Source organism: Sprattus sprattus, assembly GCF_963457725.1.
Source record: "Sprattus sprattus genome assembly, chromosome: 14".
In the NCBI taxonomy this organism is placed as follows: Eukaryota; Metazoa; Chordata; class Actinopteri; order Clupeiformes; family Clupeidae; genus Sprattus; species Sprattus sprattus.
In genome coordinates, this window is record NC_137912.1 from 9317936 (window position 1) to 9332846 (window position 14911).

General features: G+C 45.1%; 1 protein-coding gene across 1 annotated transcript in view; it reads right to left on the reverse strand.

Moving 5' to 3' along the window:
- nav3 (neuron navigator 3) overlaps nucleotides 1-14911 on the reverse strand; it is a gene marked incomplete at its 5' end in the record, with an annotated part of 122979 nt that overhangs the window by 17130 nt on the left and 90938 nt on the right. The window contains 11 exons of the mRNA XM_080851375.1: nucleotides 840-948; nucleotides 2452-2535; nucleotides 6269-6346; nucleotides 6587-6610; nucleotides 7306-7329; nucleotides 8151-8171; nucleotides 9167-9219; nucleotides 9523-9711; nucleotides 10019-10176; nucleotides 12580-12621; nucleotides 13171-13602. Of these exons, the coding sequence (XP_080707501.1) occupies nucleotides 840-948; nucleotides 2452-2535; nucleotides 6269-6346; nucleotides 6587-6610; nucleotides 7306-7329; nucleotides 8151-8171; nucleotides 9167-9219; nucleotides 9523-9711; nucleotides 10019-10176; nucleotides 12580-12621; nucleotides 13171-13602 (1214 nt within the window). The remainder of the gene's footprint in view (nucleotides 1-839; nucleotides 949-2451; nucleotides 2536-6268; nucleotides 6347-6586; nucleotides 6611-7305; nucleotides 7330-8150; nucleotides 8172-9166; nucleotides 9220-9522; nucleotides 9712-10018; nucleotides 10177-12579; nucleotides 12622-13170; nucleotides 13603-14911) is intronic.

Consider the following 14911-nt stretch of genomic DNA (forward strand, 5'->3'; position numbering starts at 1 on the left):
ACCTTATGTTTCTACAATAAATTGAATATATATTTGATCAGTGATAGTGTCTCTTCTATGACCTTGTCATGTTTAACTTTTACATTTACATGTATTCATTTAGCAGACGCTTTTATCCAAAGCGACTTACAAGGATGTATACACATTTTTTTTTACATTTACACTGATGGCACACTTGTCTGGGAATTCCCTGCCCCTTCACTGCATTCCATTTGTTCAGTTGGTCTGGCCAACTCTCAACGGCGCTCCACTTCAGCCACCTGATTGGACAGTCCTTTAACCAATCAGACCAACGATACTATACAACGATACAACGATCGGTAATAAAGCAAACACATATTTTTTCTGTATGAATTGTTCCAGGGCAAGTTTCTGTTCTGTTTTCAAAGAAAAGTTGCCTTATCGAAGTTTTGCGGTGCTTCGGCGGCCACCATGTCCAATGTTTAAAAACTCTCCGTGCAGTAGATTTTGTAACGTAGCCGTGGTAAGTTTAAATCCGCCAATGGCGCGCCAGGTAGCCAAAAGACAGTTTGTGATTGGCTCCAAGGATTCTGGAAATCTTGAAATGAATGGGTATGCAAACTTGGCCAGACCCCGTTCTGAGGCAAAATCAATTTGGCCGGAAGAAGTGGGGCGGGACTTCCCAGACTAATGGCACACTGCACATGAGGAGCAATTAGGGTTTGAGTGTCTTGTCCAAGGACGCTTCGACAGGGATTTGAACTAGCAACCTTCTGATTACTAAACGACTTCTCTACCTCCTGTACCACTGTCGCCCAACTAACTGACTGCCATGATTGGTTGTAAGCCTCAGTGGTAAGGGTACTGACAGCTGGTACCTCTGAGGGGGTCAGGGCCGTTGAGGGCCACCTGGATAGCCGTCTGTGCGTCTGTGTTCTGGGCCTTCAGGGCCTCGATGGTCTCCCTCAGCTCAGCCAGCTCCGACTCCTGTGGAGGTCAATGGCATTTTACAACACTGTGGCTATCTGTGGCTAACACACTCATGGAGACACACAAACACACACACACACACACACACACACACACACACTCATGGAGATACACACACACACACACACACTCATGGATATACACACACAGACACACACACACACACACACACACACACACACACACACAAACCTCTACACATACACACATCTCATCATCTCCTTCATAACGAAGATTTAGATTTACATACATTGAAACCCAATTCCCCCAAGTGAAAAGACTTACAGTTGGAGAAGACTAATAAGCATCGACTTCATAAATGTTTCAGTGCAATGTGAGGGGAGGGGGGGGACACAGAATCGGCAGTTGCTATTCCCGAGCAGTACACACACATAGTGACAGCTGTCAGCTTTCCCCATCAGATATTTCTCCCTCCGCATCTCACAGTGAGATAAGCCCGGGCAGCAGATTGCAGAGGCATATGGTTTGGCAATATGCTTTTGGAGTTTTTCATCCTTCTTACCACCTACTTAGTATAACCTACATCACACTGCCTTCCATTGATGCCACAATCATTAGATGAAAGAACAGTCTTTGCAATTCATCCAAAGTACTCAGGGCTGCTGGTGATAGGGTTTCGGGGTTTTAATTAAAAATTGGTGTCTACTTAACAAAGACGTCCCTGGAAAGAGACGGAATTTAATTCAGGGAGGATTAGGGGGGTTTGGGGGGGGGGGGGGGGGGGGGGAGGTGTAAGGGCTGATCGACTCTGGGGCTGCTGACTGTTGTGTGCACAGGATGGGGGGGGGGGGGGGGGGGGGCTGCCTCATGTTACATCTGGAGGTATCTCTGACACACACACACACACAGACATGTATGTTTTTGTAGACATGTATGCACTTAGTTAATCCCTCTCAGTCTCCGGCACACACGCACTGCTCATTTCAATACCTTTCTTACTACGCCATTGCCTGGGGAGTTAAGGTTAAACGCTTTTGACAATGGCATAAAACTCTGCAAGAATAACAAACAAAAGCATCTGACACCTTTATGTGTTTCAAATGCAGTGAGGCATGACTGTGTATTTTTCTTTCATCTGACGCAAAGCACCAACGTGACTAAAATAAATTGTCAGAGGGGGTATTTTATCTCTCACCGCGAATGTGGCAGCATAACTACCGTGGTTAGATCCCCTGACACAAAATCTGTATCGTACTTTAAAGAAAGATTCGGTGAGAATAGAAGTTGCCTGAGATTAAATCTTAACAAAACCTGTGCAACATTCTAAAAATGACTCCCTGCTTCAGCCCGAATCCAAGTTTCCAACCTTTCCGACAAATCAAACCTTTAACAAATGCTTTTATTTTTTTATTTCTGAGGAGATGTGGCATCGAGGCCGACAGAGGGAATTCGAGGTCTGTCCGCTCTCGGAGTACGAGCCCTAAGTGCGCTAGCGGAGTGCTACTGGGTCAGACGGAAAGAGACTCTTGGGTACAGTACCTTCTGTTCCGCCGTCATGGTCAGGCTCTGCAGCCGACAGGTCATGTTCGCCAGGCTCCCTTCGAAGGCAGCCACCAGGTGAGCCTGTCAAAAGGGTACAGACCAACAAAAACAGACAAACAAACAGACAAACAAAACAACAAAAGAAAAGGAGAAGAAAAAGCTGTTAGCTTGGCAGAGGTGCTTGACATGACCCTGCAAAACTCTGGACGCATTGAGATGGAACTGAACAGTCATCTCAGGGTGAAGAGCTTCTTCTCTATTTCCCATTCACACTCTAGTATGTGACATGTCTGATGAAGAAAGAAAAAGAAAGAACACAAATCTTTTGTATCGCCTTCTGATATGACAGAGGGATGAAGATACATTTTTAAACCTGTGGAAAGCTGTGGAACCTGTAGTTCACAAAACTAAAGTCTATCAGAAACAACACAGCAATACCAACAAAACAGTAATACCACATTTGATTTGGTATTAAGCCTCAATATATACACACAACAGTGTGCTACAATTCTGCGCTACATCGCTAACCACTTCCCTGTTGGCCTGGTAGGATGGCACTGAAGTGGGTTGGGATGCTAATGTAACACCAGTCAGTTCAAAGGAGACCTCGTGTTTGAGCCTTGTTCTAACATGAGCCTAGAGGGCTTGCTCTCACCGCGGTGGGGCTTAGTACAGAAACAGAGGCGTAAGCATACACACTGAGCACTGCGATATCCATTTTGTGGAGGAATTGAATTTTCAGACACACAAACACACACACACACACAGAATTTTAGATTAGCATAGATATTTCCTACTTTGATAGATGAAACATCACCACCTACTTCTATTAGCAAAGCAAATGAAAAAACAGTGTGCGAACAACATGCAGGCCAATAAATAAAATTCATGCCAACAAACAAAACAGACTGCATGAGCATCACAACTCTCAGCCGAGGAGCTCCAATGACACCAAAATAAACCTCATTCGGCTACCTGCTGTCAGCTACCCAACTTTACCACCGATGACCCCCAAGTCCTTACTACCCACCCCAGATTAGTGCACCAAATCCAGGCACTTTGCTCGCTGCCATGCCCCTCTCAGAGAGACTAGAGCAGAGGGGCGTAGAAACATAAGCATTTCCAGAGCTCAAGCTCCAGAGCTAAATACATCTTATACACCTGCACTGTCTTAGCCTGCCAGATAAGATAAAATCACCTTCCTGCTGTTTTCACACACAGATTCAGTGCTAATTAACAGAAGCTCTTCTTGGAGTCATTTCAAGATAACATCCAATGTTCGGTGACCTGCCACTACTAAGCCACATCATGCGGTCATGATACGACGAGCAACCATGAACCTATGGAGAAAAGATGTCCAAAAAAACAACCCCCCCCCTGCTCTTCCTCCTCCTCCTTCCCCCCCCCAAAACCTCCCTTCTGTCCCACAGGGAGTAACCTTTGTAAATGTCACATGTCCACATCCATCCCAGGTCCCAGCGTGACGTCCAACCTGCTACCCCCGGGCCACCCACGCGCCCACCTGTCCACTTGGCAGCCGCGTCTCCGCACAAGCCCGGCGGTCCTTGATCCGCGTCCGCGCCTGCGTCTGCGCTCGCTTGGTCCTGAGGTCGCGGCTGCCTTTGACAACGTGACTCCTGACCCCTGACCTCTGACTGCTGTTGCCAGGGTAACGATTCAGGGGAGGCCAGATCAGAGAGCTTGCCAGAGTGCTGCTGCCTCTCGTCTCGGCCATGCTTACTGAAACACACACACACGCTCGCGAACTAGAGCTAGCGACCTAGAGCTATAATAGCAGCCAGGACTGGTCACTCGCCCGCTACTCCGCACATGGGGGAGAGTTTTGGAGAGGGATCAAAAGGGGTGGAAATGAGTGAGAGAGAAAAAACAACTGCAGCCACAAGGGGGGGGGGGGGGGGGGCAGGAGATGAAAGGTGGCAAAGGACCCACAGAATGTCGAGGGGAGATGGAGAGGTGATGAACTCTTAAACCCTCTCCTTTAATACGAGATAGAGTGAGGAATGTAATCCAGTCCTGGGCTGGGTGGCGGAGATGAGGGGGTGGGGGGGTGGGGGTGGGGGTTCAGCTTCAAGTGACTCTGACCAAACTGCTTTCCCAACTAATCCTTCACGGGGCAGTCACCCCCTTTTCCCCCTTACTGTGATTGGGTTACAGACAGAGAGAGAGCAGCAGTGTGGACAAACAGCAGTACCAATCAAGATCTACCACTTGCCCTCATACCAAAACAACATGGACCCCTCATACCAAAACAACATGGAGACTTGATGATTCCTGTCAGGCTTATCTGAAACTGACACAGGTCTGAAACACACAGGACTGTAAACAAAGAGACGTGTTGAAAGGAAAGTTCTCGTTCTAGTGTTCCATTAATGATCTTCAGAGAGAACCGCAAAACACACACTCACTCACTGGCACTGCGATGGACTTCTCATTAGGCTAATCCGACCGGCCAAGTGTGAAGTTAAATGCCTGACACTGACCTTTGGCAGTTAGCAAACAGTTTCCAATCCGATGCAACATCTGCTGTTCAGACGAGAATGACCAACCAGGCGAATTGTAAACAAACAAATGTTTGTCCGACCTTAATATCGCCTTAAGGTCATAATGACAAATAGAGTAACGGGGGATTCGAGCTTAATGCTTTTCACTTTCTGTTTGGCTTTTTCAAACCAATGTTGTCCTGACAAGACCTCAAATCAAGACCTCAAGGTTTAGGGTCAAGTGAATGAGATCCTCTTTATTTATTGCCACAGAGTGGGTTACAGTATGTACTTCATAGAAAGAGGCATGCACTAGAAAGTACCACCATCCCTCATCCACATTTCACAGAGAAAGTTCTTCTTTTTGTAAACCCCCTTGAGAAATGTCTCAAAAGTGCCTGTCATGACTTACTCTTCCTCCCCTTTGAAAAGTTTCTCCACAGCAACAGCACCATCACAGTTCATCCTCATGCCTCCTCTCCTCCCCTCCCCTCCCCTCCCCTCTCCGCTCCTCTCAGCTCCTCTCTTCTCCTCTCCTCCCCTCCCCTCTCCTCTCTTCCCCTCTCCACTGTCACTCCATCATCAGAGGTGGGAGGCATGCTCCGTGTGTCTCACGCTTGATCACACACTTCACACACACCCATATCAAACTGAGAGACAAGAGCGCTCACTATACCCCAGACAAAAAAAATAAAGGGAACGAGAGAAGAAATCCAAAAAAAAGATGGCTTCATCGTTTTCTAAAATAGGTATCCCATCTTCCCCTCTTCCCATTCCTACCAACGCATCCACCCAAACCCGTGACTCGATTCACAAAGGCTTGCCAGGCTAACTCTTGCCTCTCCACCACGAGTTTCTCCACAGCTTGTGAATTAGGCTGCCTGAGTGTGTGTGTGTGTGTGTGTGTGTGTGTGTGTGTGTGTGTGTGTGTGTGTGTGTGTGTAAAGAGAACACCCCTGCTGGGAGAGCCATTCTCCCAGAGGACAAGTTCTGATAAACAAGCTCCCTTTTCTGACGCCCCCGCCTTCATATAACGAGTGAGTAAGACTTCAGAAATGTGCTTTTTTATCTCTGGGTGGACACACAGGGGGGACGGCTTAGAGGAGCAGTCGGGAGTGAAGCGGAATTACGGAGCGCCTTGCCGAGTTTAAGGATGCTGATGACGAAGAAATGCCTTAGGTTTGTTTATTTATTTATTTGTGCTAGGAGATACCAGCATGAAACGAATCAGTTGTCAAAAGCCATCCTCCAGATCAGATCAATGACTACATGATTCAATAATGACATTTTTGTTAATTGACAAGATCACTTACATTGGCAGAAAGCTGGGAAGTCAGAGCTGCAACCTTTTCTTGAGAAGCATCCAGTTCCCGCCTCAATTTCCTAATTTGCTGTTTAAAAACACACAAATGAATTGTGATTATGAACATGTTTCATCCGAAGCCAACAGCACAGCCAAGCAATACCCTGTTTAACAACTGCATTACCCTACCTGTAAAAATAAACACAGCCCTTTACAGCAAGTGAAAAGCACTAAGAGCCTTTTTAAACCAAAACAAGTAAAGGAAATGGTCTAAGGATGACAGTGTACTGCAATAGGGGCATTATGAAAGTAAATAAATGCTACCTACCCCGGTATTTTGGACAGTTTGGCCCTTAATTGAAAAGAGAAGGGAACAATTAACTCTAGGCTTCCTGCCCCATAGGGGCGACATGATGGACAAACGATTGTTATTATAAGCACAGATACAGAACAGCCCATCATTTATTTGCACTTTGTTAGTAAAATCTACCAGACTGCTAGTATGAAGACATAATATGTAGATAAGGATTAAGTCAAAAAGCATAAAGAGGTGCCGATGTGTAGTATTTTTGGCAAAGCATGACGTTAAAAGCACAGGCATCAAATAAAAGACAGTGACAGGAGGATCATTAAAAGTCCATACCAAAACCAGATCGTTTTTAAATGATGACTGTTTGTCAGTACAATGCGATAGTTTCCCAAATGTTACGCTAAGTGATAACCATGGTACGCGTTATTTTACCATGTTGATTTTAAGAAGCCTTGAAACGGAATGAGTTGTAAAAGATAATGAACGTTAGGCTTAAAAAGCTTTTCAAACGGGCAAACTCTAAAAAAGAAGTTATGTTATTGGAGCCTTTATATATATAAAAAACAAAACATATATGCCTATTGGGGAACATGATGTAATACACAGCCAAGAAAACGGGCTGATTTTGGACGTGGAGTGGTAATATCACCGCTTCACTTTTGATAGGCTCAATATCCTCGAGCATAAAAATCATGAGTGTGCATTAGGAGCTCTCATAAACAAGACGAGCGTCTCACCTCGGAATGGGCCTTCTCCTCCGTCTGTGGAACGGGAAAACAGGCAGGGACCGTTAAACAGACGGCAAAACGACCGTGGATATGGACATCATCACATTCTCACGTGCATTTTATGCTCTCCACATATCTCAACTTTATGACCATTTGGACTGGAGTCTAACACTGAGCATCATGCCTATTCATTCTCAGTACTTTCATCATTAATGTTAAACACCTCATCAGCCCAGATCTCAGTAAGTGACAGAAGAAAAATACTGGGGTTGATAACACAGTCTGGAGCATCCTGCAAGGCCATAGATGTCGACAGTGAATTAACATTAGGGAATGCAGACGACTGGATTTGACTGACTGGTGTGTATATTCTTGAACTCGTTACATAATGAGGATACTGAGGGGTGCAAAATGCTGATTGGATGGAGGATGATGTGGTCACAGGAGGGAGGAGATCAAACTGATGTATACTATAGTTACTCAGTGGCACAACATGGGTAAATGCGTATCTACAGGTCTGTCTGTGAATATCTGTGTGTATCCTTCATGGTCTCAGCTGGAAGGTTACGGGAATTTTGCTGTGTGTGTATATAGGGATTAGTAAAAATAATCGTAATTCAAATCAACCATGAGATTTTCAAAAGTAAATAAAATAATCAATGCATTGTACAGTTTCATAGTAACACAATGACATTACCCCACCAAACAAACAGGTGGCTAGATGATTAACATTTCATGTCAATCGATCAATTACTGCTAGCATGTTCTGCCTGTATATTGGCTTTCAGTGTGTAGAGGGGCAATACAAACACTGATCTGTGCGGAGAGCTCAATGTTGACAGCACAGGCTTTACCTTGTCCAGAAAAGAAAGAACCTGGAAGCAAGAAAATGGATGTTCAAGCAGTGGCAAAGTTACATACAGCAATGCCACAAGGGGAGGGTCACTCCACTCTAGGTAAAGTCCAACAGAATAAAAAACAATGTCAAGGTTTTTGTTTTGTAAAGCCAATCATTTTTCATTGTCCATCATCTATGGCCTTTGGTCAAAAAGTGAATGAGCTAAGTCGTATAATGGCTGTGATGTTTCGTGATGTTTCTTTGAGGTAGGGATAATATGAGACACTGATCGATCTCAATCCGTGATCAGGAAAGCGTTGTGTGGGAAATACAATATGGTGAAATAAATAGTGATGTTTTTGAAACGTTTAAATGATACGGTATGAAAATGAAGTGTGTGGTACTGGTTGATTATGCCAAAGATGAGATGAAATGATTAAATGGCAGAAACAGAAAAGGACAAGAGGACAAAAAAAAAAAAAAAAAAACATTTAAAAAGTATGTCAAACTTAAAACATCACACACACAAAAAATCATACGGAAAGCAATTAGGAATGACATTTGTGGTGGCAACAGGATTATTATACACAGTACTCTATAGCTAAGGGAACATAATACCAAATGATTACTAATATTGAATATATACTGAATTGAACATCTCTAATCTTCCCAGACCTTTTTGAGAACTTCCTGAGCTGGTGCAAAACAAACTCCTGCCATTGATTGTACCCTCTTTCCCCATCAGACCCCTCTAACCAATAAACCTGACCTGTCGACTCATTTAGACTGTTTTCTAGAGTGCTTGCTTTACCATATTGGCCTCTCATATATAAGAATATAAGATGAGGAAAAGCTGCTGTCAGACTTCAGCCCTCTGCAAATCTTTCTCAGGCCTTAGAACAGTGACACCTGTCAGTCAAAAGTTGTATTTCTCTCCCTGTTAATACAGCCAATTAGAGTTGAGTGTGCATCTGACATGTTTGCTGATTGGTTGCTGTGTGCAGATTGAGAGTGAGGTGGAGCGCTGCTTACCGCTGAGTAGAGGGATGAAGTGCTGGAGACCAGGGACAATGAGGAGCCATGGACTACGGAGAGAGAGAAGGGGCAACAGGGGGAAACAAATTGTCACAAACAATCTGTCAACTAAGGGTTAGGCAGGGTTTCTGAACTGGCCCATTAAGGGTTTGGTAGTTGGGTAAGGTGGGGTTGATTATGAAGCTTTTATTTCAATTTTGATTTGCCGTCAAGTGTGTCAAGACACCTTTCACCTGTAGAAAATGGTTTATTGTGATTGGGTACAAATCCATACTCAGCACCAATATAAAGGAATAAATATGAAATGTAGTAGACAAGAAAAAAGTGTGTCAGTGTGAGAAGAACAGAATCACCTTCGTCAGTGCTGTCACGGAAGGATCCGGAGCGACTAATGCCCCTGGGTCTGTCCTCCAGAGAGGTGGCGCTGCCGCCCAGCGTGTGGCCTTCTCCGTACAGATCAAACGAGTCCTGGGTGGGGATGCTGTTGGACCGGCTCATGCTGGGGCCAGGGAGGTTGTACTGAGACATACCGGTTGGGCTCACTGAAATAAACAGAGAGAGAGGGAGAGAGAGAGAGAGAGAGAGAGAGAGAGAGAGAGAGAGGGGGGGGGGGGGCATTAAGTATTTAATGAGAAACATACTAATAATGTATATACATCTAATAGTAGAGGTATTTACTTATATGTTTTCCAAAGTTGTAGTATACGTAGAGCCTATATTATGGTGGTGTCTTGAATACATTTTTAACTAAGGGTTTCGATTTCAAACTGAGCTGGGTTCACGTATAAAGCCGGTTTTATAGTAGCCTATGCTAGTTTATGTGATACTGTGTGATAAGCATCCACTCACGCAGGTTTGAGTAGTGGTATTTGCCAACATTGTGGCAGGAGGTATCCGGTGGAGAAAGAGGTGATTGGCTGCCTGTGTCCTGCAGCCCTCCAGTGGAATGGGAGCGCAGCCACTCCTTCCCTTCCTCATTGGACGTCTGCCTGGAGGAGGGCGGATACCTGCGCCAAACAGGATGGTAATGGAGGAATCGATTAGACAGGCATCGCTTACACAAACTCATTACAAACTTTGGCTTTTTGTGACTAAGTCTTTAAAGTATGTCCACAAAAATGTCCTTACAACTGAAGGCTGTATTCAAGATGAAGAATGTTTAAAATGTGTGAATGGTTTGGAATGGATTAGTGCCAATAATACATATTTTTTTCAGAATGTTCCTCCAGCAATGCCTCTAGATCTGTGCTACTGTGGTACCAGTAACTTACTATGACTACAGACTCGGGTTCAAGGGAAGGTTGGGTGGGCGCAGTCTCCCTTTTCAAAGGGTTGCAGAGAGAAAGGGGCCTTTGAGCTACTCAAAGTTCACTCATTTAGGTCTAGCCATTCAGTCGTAATGCACCACTAACACCACAAGAGGACACGCCAAGGAGACGGAGTCTGCTAAAACACAGACAGTTTTCCTTTGACTCAGTAATGACTTCGGCAGGGGGGCCAGTCTTATCACGGGATATAAAAAAAAAATGCTCTCTTTAATCCCCTGACGACGATAATTGAGTTCGTGCTCATTCGTTTTTTTCTTTTCTCCCTCCCTACAGACTTCTGAGGCACGGGAGAACGAGGGAACATCACTGCCTGTCAGAACAGACCCCAGTTCAGTTTCCCTTTGCTTTCAAACATCAGATCCTATCAAAAACCTGCCTTCCACATCCTTTAACAAAAAAAAAAAAAAAAAGCGCCATAAGGAGACCAGCAGCCCCTTTAGTCTTGCAGGTGGTGCTACTCTGTTGACTACAAATGTCTTTTGTATATAAGAAAACAACATGATTGGTCATTGATTATTCTTTGTTGGGGTGCCATAGAGCAGGAAGCACTATTATGGGGACGTATCGAGCCCTGATTTCTGGGCACACAAAGGGACACATCAGCAGTGGAGGCGCTGAAAGCGTCCGCCTCCGCCTCGCTGTTTGAAAAAGAAAAATTGGATGTTGTGAACGGCCGGCAGCTCCCAATACACACTCACGTAAGGGTGCCATTTTGCAAAAATTAGTGAGCAGCAATGGCCTCACAAAGAAGTGGGTAAACCCATTTCTAACACATGACTCTAGTTCCTTTCTTCCATCTTTTCTTGCTTACTCATTAACTCACTACGTATTTGCGACAGGTATAAGTTGCTGAATATAAGAACTTAAATCTAAACAGCCTTTGAGTTCCCTCTCTAAATTCTTCTGCCATCCTATCATCCTTCTAGCTAACAGACTGACACTCTCACTAAACTTCCAGCCTCACGGCGACCTGGGCATGTCTTGTTGTCACTGTGAGAAGGTCTTTGTATTTCTTCAATGTCACAATCTGCCCTGTGGCAAAATACGACAATCCACTGTTCTAGCAGCACATTCAAAGCCGAATAAGACAGTTTATTTTACTTTGAGTGGGAAGAGACAGTTTTTTTGTATAAAAAAATAACCTAATTTCCTTCTTTTAGCTATAGTGCTCCCCTCTCCAATTTGAGGTATTTTGACCTTTAGGGGGACCTCTGTAACTGGACAGGAAGGCTATTTGGACAGCAAAGATGACAACACATTATTCATGCCAACAGCAAAGACTCTCCTTCGTCTAGTTTCAATTATGAACTCCTGTGTGACCTTTTTGGGGTGACATAGTCTGGACATAGAGCTAGCTATTAGAGAATGAAAAGGGGGGAGGTTTGAGTGGAGGATGAAAAGGACACTATTTTAAGGTGTGTGTGTGTGTGTATGTGTGTGTGTGTGTGTGTGTGTGTGTGTGTGTGTGTGTGTGTGTGTGGGTGTGTGTGGAGAAAGAGCATCTCTGTACTGACTGATGAGAGAATGCCTTGCACTCTCACTGGGTTACTCTGGAAGACAGAGGGGCTTTTAGAAGGTAGCGGGTTTTCATCAGAGCCACGAGCTACTGGAGTAGATTTTCTCATTATCTGGATAATGGAAGCTGCCTTGGGCTGGTTATCTATATGCTATTCATCATAGAAGGGATTTGGCCTTTGACAGCGCACGTGAAAACGCAAACGCACCCACATACAGGCATTGTGAAACATAACCGAAAGACCCTTAGACGACTAGATTTAAACAAACCGAAAGAAACCCTGAAAAAACAGACAGGGAATCTGCAAGTGTGTCTCTGTGGGCATTCAGCGAGGCTATGCTTCATGAATATTTCCAATTTATGGTCTGTCATTTTTTTTTTGAATGTCAAACGACTACTAGGTCATTAGCTTAAAAATAAATATCCAGAAATGGCTAATGTGATTTCGGAGCTTCTGCCTAACTGCGTGAAGGGTGCTTCGATGAGGAGGAGTCTGGGGAAGTGTGGCACTGTCATTATAGGAGACGTGATGAATGTGAGAAGGTATTGTAATGGTGTATTAGTACCTCAGTCCCTTTTTGGGAAGAGTGTTTCTGTCAAGGGGCATGCTGTTAAAACAGAAAAAAGACAAATTATTAGACTATACAATAATACTAAAGTAAAACCAGAAACTGTAGTAGAGATTATATCTAATATTAAACTCCTAGCTTTATATTTGGTTAGCTTGTTGTTAAGTCATTAATGAACTACATAAACAATTTGACAGCAAAACAACATTTAAAACACATAGCTTTAAAGGTTAAGAAACAACTCATTAAACTGTTAAATAGGACAAGAACAATATACAAAGACATATAGGAGAGTGGACTTACAAGAAATGAAAATAAGCCAAACAACAAAACAAATATTTCTCCACACAACTCATTGGCTAGCTCACTCATAGAGTGTAAATATATAATCCTAAATTCCTGGCCACAAACTCCCTTGCTGTCTCACTCCAGACACACATACACACAGACACAGACAGAGACACAGACAGGGACACAGACAGAGAAACAGACATACACAAACACACACACACACAGACAGAGAGTCACACACACACACACACACACACACACACACACACACAGAGACACACACACACACACACTCACCCCTCTGACAGGGTGGACTTGACGCTGCCCGTGCGCGTGACCTTGGGGCCGTGGTGGCCCAGCGGCAGGTCGATGGACTCAGAGCTGGTGTGCAGGCTGGTCATGCTCTGGCAGCTGAGCGTGTCCCTGCTGCCCGCCGACGAGGTGCTGAGGGTGGAGGGCCACGGCCGGGCGTTGGAGGGCAGCGAGAGACCCGACGCCGGGCTGGAGGCCGCCGAGTCCGTGCCCAGCTCGGGCACCTTGCCGTACAGCGGGCTGCTTCCGCCGCTCTGACCGCCGGCACTGCCCAGGCTGCCCGTGCCCGAAGAGGGTGAGTCCAGACTCGTCTGCCGCGCCATCGTGCCGTGGGGGCTGCCAAGTGCCGACGGGCACTTGCCCGAGTCAGGTGTGCCAGGGGAGCTGGGCTTGCTGCTAGCTTTGGCACCAAACAGTCTGGTTGTGGATGAAGAGAGACACGCTGGTTTATATACAGCACCAGGCCCCTTGGCATAGCAATGCTCCTTAACTTAAACTTAAAAGATGAATTAACCGTTGTGCATTTCCCCCAGAATATATTTATACAGTATAAATTATGCATGGATGCATTCATAAATGTTTTTCATTTTTTCATATAAGTGAAATGGAAGACCGAAGTGCGATAACTGCCCACAGAGATTACGATTATATTTACATATGGATAGCTGTTTAATAAATGCATTAAAATTCAGGTTTTTACAAGAAATACCCTCCCGAAATCACATCCCTTGTGGGTGGATGATTTGCTCATCTCTTTAAACTTCTCTAGAAGCTTGTCTCCACTCCATTAAGCCCTCTCTGGTGTTAGGCATATTGCATCTCCAATCCAGCCCCATCATCTGAACATATGTGTAAGACCTTCACCTGTTCCTACTCGAGGTAAATCTGCCATATGCGGCTGCCACTGCATCAGAGTTCAAATGAGGTAAGTGACTGATATCTACGGGGTGCATCTACAAGGTGCCCACACCTACACCCCTGTCCTCCCCTCTGCATGGTCTGACTAATGTTAGTGTGCAAGCTTGTACCGTAAACACACACATGCCCACACACACACACACACACACACACACGCACAAACACACACACATACACACACACACACAATGACACACAGATTTGTGCATTGAATGGCCTAACACCCCCACCCCCGCCATCAGCGGCAATCAGCACACAGTAGTTGGCAGCTAACCACCTAACCTGAATGGCAAATGCTTCCTGCCCAGCATGTGCTGCTGCGGTGCCCTTCTCCTACACCTAGAACACTGACTGCCTGCCATTACACCTGATGGTCACTAGATGGCGATCTCATCTTTGACTGTGAGGGAGAGCCACCCGTGATGGATCGCCCCGATGCTAAAGCATGATGAAGTGAGTATCTTACGATCACTTTATACATTCTTTTATCCAGGAGTTGCTGATGAGATGGTGGGAGTTGCATGGAGAGTTATGGAGATTTGTGGAGGGAGATGAAGACCTTAAAAAAGCTGCCTGTGATGGATGAGAGGATCAATCTGCTCTACTCTCCGATCTATCTGGGCTCTCCCGGCTGCATGAAGGGAAACAATAGTCTGCGGCAAACAGGCATATTTCATCTCCCCCCCTCCCCCCACCCCCCATCCTTCAAGAGGCTCAAACTCTCTCACTGATAAGGTCCCCTCTATCTTTATGCTACAGTGATGAAACACAGTGAATAATGGCTTTTGGGTGTGTGCACACACAGTGC